We start from the raw sequence: 7,647 nt of genomic DNA, 5'->3' as shown, positions 1-7,647 counted from the left end.
GTGTAACAGTGTTTCAACATGTGACGTGCTCAGGCAAACAGCAGAAACTCAGTTGTTACGATGCCTGTCTCTGCCTTCCAGAGGAAAGGGCTGGGATATAAAAGTCGTTTCTAAACCTAAGGCACTGCTCAAATCTAAAACAGTGGTACAGTATTCTGAACAGCAAAGATCTAGGAAACGAGAAAGAACACTTACCTTTTTCTAAGCCAAGGCTGCTGGCCAGAAAGGACCACTGGTCTGCTTCCAACTATTTGCAACCCTGAAAACTCATTAACATTAGGACAATTAATTTGCAATCATGTTTTAGCCAATGGTTTAAGCAAGATTTGTTGAAGTGATTTCAGGAAACATATACCCATTGTGGGTGTGTGCATGTGTGTGTACACGTGTGTGTATATCTGTGTGTCTACCACAGGAACTGAAGCCGAACGCTGCTGTGGTCACTCACTTGCAGCCATGGGCTAGAGAAAGGCAAGCAGATTTTGGTTATATATCTTAAGCCTGAGCATGTACTGACAGACAGGCCTGGGGAGGGTAAGCAGAAAAATGATTACAAACAGAGTAATCAAGCACACTCCACAAGACAAGAGCTGCTACTGCTTTAAGTACATAATAAAAATAATACAGTTTTCGTAGAGAAATGTTCTTCGAAAGAACACAGGTTCTTCAAAAGGAAACACTCACGAGAGCATGAAAAGTGCTAACTGTTCCAAGGTTACGCTAGCTGGGATTTCTGGCACCCAGGTATTCGTTCTTGACTCACTGACACAGAAGACGATGTCAGAGTCAAAAAGAAAGATGTATATATATATATATACACATATACCAAAAAAAAAAAAAGAAACCAAACCGAGTGCCGTTGAGTCGATTCCGACTCATAGCGACCCTATAGGACAGAGTAGAACTGCCCCACAGAGTTTCCAAGGAGCGCCTGGTGGATTTGAACTGCCGACCCTTTGGTTAGCAGCCATAGCACTTAACTACTATGCCACCAGGGTTTCCTATATAAGATGGTAAAACCCAATTTACTGCATTTTGCAACCTGCAGTATTTTTTCACTAGCAACACTCTGACAAAGCTCTCATGGGCAATCTGGAGTCCCTCGCAGGCTCCATTATATTCTCTATGAGCTCAAATGTGAATCATTAATTGTTAATTGTTAAATGGAATAAACGTTATTTTAAGATTTGAAAATATGTACTAAATGCAACTTATTCCTTCAATGTGGATTCTTTTAGAAACTTGGAGAGTTATCGTTTGTAAAAACAACGTGGATATGCACTCGCTGTAGTCCCCACATTGGTAGGAAAACCCAGAAATGAGAGACAATGGAGATACTTACAAGGAAAACAAACCCGCTCTTTTACTTAGCACCTCTCTGCCTGTAAGACAAGACAATTAGATGACAGAAACAAGACCATCTGAGATAAGTAAACGTGACTTTGTGTATTTTGTTTTATACAGACATTTTGTTGTCCAGGTTCAGGTCACTGTAGCTGTATGAAGTAAAAGAAGACGAGCCCTGCGAGTCAAGGTGGTGAACTAGGAAGGAGCTGATATAATCTCCCAGGCGGCACGGATGTTCATTCACAATTCTGAACCAAGGAAGAGAGACAAGAGGAAGGTTAGGCAAGAAAATGCTGATGGTGCCACCTGCTGCCCCAGCCTCCCTTCAGGGTGGCCTGGGGGACACTGGCAGGCCCCCTCCAGGAGCTGCTGACATGGTGGCACTGTTCTAAGTGTCACACGCATGCCCAGTCCCCAAACTGACCCAAGCTGCCCCTCTCGGTTTCCAAGAGAGCTTCTCAAGGAGAGAGAAACAAAGACCTTTTGGTTTCGGAAACATGGGGCGAGAGACTAATTCTGAAGACATCACTAACCCCCCACCCTAAGTGATGATCTGCGTGCTTGTCAAACAGCTGGTGGACAGGAACTCGGTGGAACCTCCGGCATCTGGGGGAAAGAGCCTATTCTTTTAATGTGTGGCAGGAAGTGTGGGGCAGAAAATTAGAATCAAGTCATCTACATGCTCAAAACTGACTTAGTAGAAAACCCTTCTACATCTTTACTTTGGAGCCCACGCTGTTTTCTTCCTGCCCTCCAAAGTTACACTCTGCAGACTGCTCTGTGACAGAAGGAAACTAAGGAGAATTTAAGGTCAGTTACACCTTTCAGGCACCATGAAGATGAAATGAGGCCTTACCAGGGTGAGGTGACACAGGTTTATTCTTCTTCCGCCCGTCAAAACACATTTGAGGATTTTGCAGAAATTTTATGGTATCTTTTACATGTCCCTTTTGGTTGTCAAGAGGGGCATCTGAACTTGAGAGAGGTGGCTCCGTCTGGCCAACTACATCGATGGTGTTGTCGCACATCCAGCCCTGTGGCTCGCCGCTCAGGTTATTGAACCCTCCCAGTGTGTGCTGTGCTCCATATGAGTTTATGGTTTTAGTAGTGTGGCCAACCATTTTCTTCAAAGATGGTCTGGAAAGAGGTGTTCCGGTTAGAATCATTGATTATTCCTCTACTGAGGATTTGTACTGAAAGCAGCTTTATTCTTTAGTTAATTTCTAAGAAACACCCTGGAACTAAATAAACTTTCAGAATCATAGACTGGGAAGGTTGGAAGGGACTCTAGAGATTACAGAATACAACTTAGGTCCTATGAAGCTCTAGAGTCTTGGGAAGTACTTAGGGCTCCAGAACTCTGTCCCCACTTCAGGTTGATCAAGGACATGGCCAGTAAGGCGTAGTTAACCTTTGGCCCTCAATTTCCCACATGTAAAACAAGGATATTAAATATTCAACTCCAAGAGTTGCAATGAGAATGAAAGTAATGTGAAATGCCTGACATATGGCCATCACTCAATAAATGTTGCCCCCTTCTCTTTTTTTATCAGAGGGCAGTAAAGAGTGTTTGGATTGAATTATGTTCCCCCAAAATATGTACTGAAATCCTAATCCCTGTACCTACAGATGCAATCTCCTTTGGAAATAGGGTCATCTTTGTTATGTTAATTAGGCCATAACCAAGTAGGGTGGGTTCTAAATCTATTCACTCCTGAGTTATAAAAAGAACAGAGTGGACCAGAGGAAAGACAGATGCTTTTTGATGACGGAGGCAGTTGAATTTAGAAGCCCAGGACCTCCAAGGACTGTTGGCTACTAGAAGATAAAATAGACAAAGGATGTCCCCCTACAGCTACACCCTGAATTCAGACTTGTACCCTCCTGAACTGTGAGAGGATAAATGTCTGTTCTTTAAGGCCGCCCACTTCTGGTATTTGTGCTATAGCAGCACTAGATGAGGCCTTTGTCTCTCTGCACCTCAGTTTCCCTACATGTAAAAATGGAGATAATAATCCTTCCCTAGCCAGGTGTTGTCAGGATCAGAGTTTGTTTCTGTAAGTCAAGTGCTCGACAGTGCTTGGTACAAACTAAGAGCTCAATAAATATTGTCTAATTCTAGGACAGTCAATCCCAGTTCCACGAAGTTGATTGTAATAAGCCCACAGGGTGACTCACCTTGACCCTTTAGCCTGAGTTAATGGGTCTTTTGCATTTTCCAAAGGAATTTTCGCATTACTGTTAAATGACTTGGTTTCATTCATTATATGGTCTCCACTAGCGTGAAGGTAGGTCAGTTTCATTGGAATTTTGCCAGTATTCATTTTGTTTTTGAGTTTATGGGGCATATTGATATCATTGAAAATTGCTAGAAAAAAAGAAGAACAAGATTAAAACCAGAGTTTAAACAACAAATGCACAGGTGATGGCTATGCTCCTGACTGCTCTTAGGATCCAAATCCAAAGCAAGTGAGTCTGTGTGTGGGGTGGGGCTGGGGCTGGTGGGGGAGGTTTCCTAAAGGCAGTAAGAGACAGGGTGAGGCAGGCCCACTGGCCCCGAGTGGCTTCATTTTCTGCAGCCATGGCCTTGGCCAGGAAAGCACAGGGCCACCATGTGGCATAGCTGCTTGCCCTACCCTCAAAGCACCAAGGGGCTACCTTTAAGGAACTTGTCTTCTTCCCTTTGGGTCAGGACAGGAGTGCACCATGATTCTCATCCCTCTCCTGAATTAGCCACCTGGCAAATCCGCCTCTTATTTTAGTCTCACCTCAGACATGACCTCCTCCCTTAAGCTTTCCTTTCCTCACTGCCCTGAGGCAGACCCAGGTGCTCCTACCGCTGCTATGTTCTCATTGCATTTTGCCCAAATGTCTTTGAATGCAATTATCTGTGGTAGTTGTTTGCTTATGTCTGGCTTTCCACTGGCTATGGTTCCTAGAAGCTGAGGGCCTTGTCTTTTCATCTTTGTATCCCCACCACCCTGTGCTGAGTGCCTGACTTCTGAGTCCCAGACCCACTTGCAGGAGGGAGATGGATGGATGATGTTCTCACATGCCAATTCCTGCTACTATACAGTAGGTTTTGCTCAGAAGGAAATCAACAATAAATTTTAGAGGCACTCGGGTATCCCAGACACACTTCAGTTTTTCTTAATGAGGTGGAAGTGAAATTCTACCTGTGGTCAAGCACACATGCCTTACTAGGCTCTGAGTGGATGTACTAGCTCTCCTTAGTTAGGATCTACTAGCTAATCACATCTATTAGCACAACATGAAAATAGTTAACAGCAGCAGCTAATGTTTATTGAGAGTTTACTATATGCCAGACACTATTTTTAGCATGGCATGGATTATCTTGTTGAAATTTCATGCCTGCCCTATGAGGAGGAAAACATTAGTTTCCTCTTTTACAGGTGGGAAAAACTGAGGACAGAAAGGTTGAGTAACTTGGCCAAAGCCACACAGCTTAGATGTGGAGGAGCCTGGCTATGAACCTAGGCAGGCTAGCTCCTAAATGGTGACTAACAGAACTGAAAAGGCAAGCAAACCTGAAGAGGCCATTTCATCTAATGACTCATCATCAGATCCTGTCCTTCCGTCATCATCATTTGTCTCATCCGCCTCCACCCTGTTGTATCCAGGTGTTCCTGAGGCCTGCAGTTAAAAACAGAAAACCGTGATCATGCCTAACGGTCAATCATCCTGGCTGAGTTATTTCAAAGAAGAGAGGATTCAAAGGGCTGGACTGGGTGCAATTCAAAGGCAAAACCTAAGCTCTTTAAATGGCCCCAAGAATCTACAAGAGGCAGGAAGAGATGGTCCGAGCTGTGTCTTCCAGCTACTTTGGGTTGGCCTTTGTTCTCTGCCCACAAGGGATCCTATCACCTTAAAAAACCAACCCAAAAACCCAAACCCAAAGCTGTTGCCCTTGAGTCGATTCTGAGTCGTACTGATCCTACAGGACAGAGTAGAACTGCCCCATAGGGTTCCCAAGGTGCACCTTGGATTCAAACTACAGACTTTTAGATTAGAAGACGAATGCTTAACCACCGCGCCACCAGGGCTCCTACCTTAGCCAAGGTGGGGCCAAATGCTGAATAGCTAAAAAGTTCCTGGCTGTTGCTTGTGATAAAATTTCTCAGTCCAACGAGCTGAACAATCTTTGAGATGGTAACTCCCAGTACCTTTCAGAAATGACACTTCTATTCTAGATTCTTGCGCTACCTAAATATATGAACGCCCACAGCCAGGGAATGGTGAACAGGCAACATACCAGTTTTGCGGCATAGACTCTAAAGATGGAGGAAAAAAGCCTTGAATGCATACAATCCATTAAAAGACAAGAAGTTAGAGGAAGCAAATGTATATAAAACAGAACCAAAGAGCACTAACCATCAGGGAAAAACAAAGGATAAATTTGAGTGCATTAAAATTATGAATTTCTGTTCAGCAAAAGACAGTAAGAGACTATAAGGCAAATGACAGTGTGGCAGAAGATACCTGCAATACACATTTCCAAAAGATTCATAAGGGTAGGTAAAAACTCCTACAAATCAATCAGAAAAAGGCAGATAACCAAAGAAGAAATGTGCAGATGACTTGAGAAAAGGCACTTTGCCAAAGCAGATATCCAAATGGCCAATAAACATATGAAGAGTTCTCAACCTCAGCAGCCATCAAAAACTATTGATAGGTCCGATGACGTTAAAGTTAAGAACGTCTGTTCCGCAGGAGGCAACGTTAAAAGAAAGACAAGGCATCAGCTGGAAGAAGGCATCCGCAACATATATAACGCATCTAGAGCATTTAAAGAACTACAAGTCAGAAAAAGGCAAATTAATCCAAAAGCAAAATGCGCAAAAGACCTGAACAAGCATCTCTCGCAAGAGAGTAAAATAATCGGGGAAATGCAAATACGATACTATATTTCAGTACCACCAGACTGGCAAAGACGAGGCAGTCGGCAAGAATGGGAAGCAACAGGAATTCTTACACACCGCCTGTAGGGGTCAGGAGACTGACTTTGGAAGAATTTATGTCGCTCTTTCTCATTCTTTGCATAATTTCCTCTATTCTCTATTTAAAGGAAAATAAAAATCCAAACATGAAAACACAGATTAAAAACCAGACAGCGGTCCTGAAGAAGTTGATTATTTCCAGTTTGCAAAAGCGGCCAATATTTGTGATTGGTCTAAAACCATAAACTTAACCAACAAAAGGCCCTTGGACACCAGGCTCCATCTTCTAATTCCAGTTTCACACTCATCTATAAAGTGCCTTAAATGGCGGCAGTTGTACTTGTTATTATAACATAGAAATCCCAGTGACAACTTCTCCCTCCTAACTTAGCAGTCGTGGAAATTCATTATTTAAGACTAAGCACATATTACTGCATGCCAATCTGAGCTTTTAACTTAATTTTAGCCTCAAAAGACTGTAATGAAAGCTGGTCATAATGAAAAGTGCGTCCCAGTGATGCGACACTATCAGAGATTTCTTTACGGGAAAGAGAAGAAACACAGGAGACAGAGGAGAGATGTGTTCTAGGGAGGGAGAAGAACTCCCTCCCCAGTGCCCCTTCTTGTCCTGAAGGTGGGAAGAAAGAGCTGCAGCTCCCTGGCCTCCTCAGGGTGATTCATGTACCGACAGAGAGGCCCTGCAGCACCTCAGCCTGGACCTCCTTGCTCCCTGATGTGAGTGACAGGTGTGAGGCCCTGCCTTAAAAACAGCCTGCCCTTTGGCCACCGCTCCTCACTCAGTTGCTGCCATTTCTGGTCCAGTTTAGAAGAAACTCTAACTGCCACCAGCCCCCACCACGACTCCAGTAATTTGGTTCAAATGAACTTTGTTCCTAGAGATTAGGTCAACTGAGGCATCAATGTAATGGCCACCAGTGGGTATGGCCAATCAAAGAAGAGGGCCTTCCATTTAGGAGAGGTCAGATCCTTGGATAAGGAAAGAGTATAGTGGGAAAACCACTAGGCATTTGCACAGAACTTATTTCTGATTTTCAAAAACATGTTCTGATACCGTGTGTCCATTGCTGTTTCAAACAAAAAATCAAATCCCAAAAACATAGAGTACCTTTTTTCTCTCCAATCTTTCCTACAAATTTTGCAACGTAAGTCTTTCACGTTCCTTCTTCTCTTTCTCAGCTTCCTCCTAAGTTTTTATTTTGGCATCCCCGTTCTAAGCAATTTGTACAAAAATACCACCTAATCTAGTTCTATCTCAGCAACACCAGAGAATGCTAGTTTAAAGAATTCAGCAGTAAACACTACCCAGCGTAACAAAGCAATG

At 43.4% G+C, this 7,647-nt stretch overlaps 1 protein-coding gene across 7 annotated transcripts in view; it reads right to left on the bottom strand.

Moving 5' to 3' along the window:
- Nucleotides 1–229: 229 nt before the first annotated feature.
- Nucleotides 230–7,647, bottom strand: part of LOC126069484 (MAP7 domain-containing protein 3-like) — a 49,860-nt gene continuing 42,442 nt past the window's right edge. For 5 of the 7 annotated variants that reach the window (XM_049872920.1, XM_049872919.1, XM_049872916.1 and 2 more), the window contains 3 exons: nt 4,896–5,001; nt 3,526–3,715; nt 2,082–2,484 (listed from right to left, as the gene is read on the bottom strand). In XM_049872920.1, the coding sequence (XP_049728877.1) occupies nt 2,172–2,484; nt 3,526–3,715; nt 4,896–5,001 (609 nt within the window). In that variant the 3' untranslated portion in view covers nt 2,082–2,171. Of the gene's footprint in view, nt 267–1,317; nt 1,596–2,081; nt 2,485–3,525; nt 3,716–4,895; nt 5,002–7,647 lie in introns of those variants that run through there. The other 2 variants (XR_007515928.1, XM_049872918.1) reach the window with 2 other exon arrangements.

Source organism: Elephas maximus, chromosome X (assembly GCF_024166365.1).
Source record: "Elephas maximus indicus isolate mEleMax1 chromosome X, mEleMax1 primary haplotype, whole genome shotgun sequence".
In the NCBI taxonomy this organism is placed as follows: domain Eukaryota; kingdom Metazoa; phylum Chordata; class Mammalia; order Proboscidea; family Elephantidae; genus Elephas; species Elephas maximus.
The sequence above is the reverse complement of the archived record's forward strand: the minus strand, read 5'-3'. Positions and strand labels throughout refer to the sequence as shown.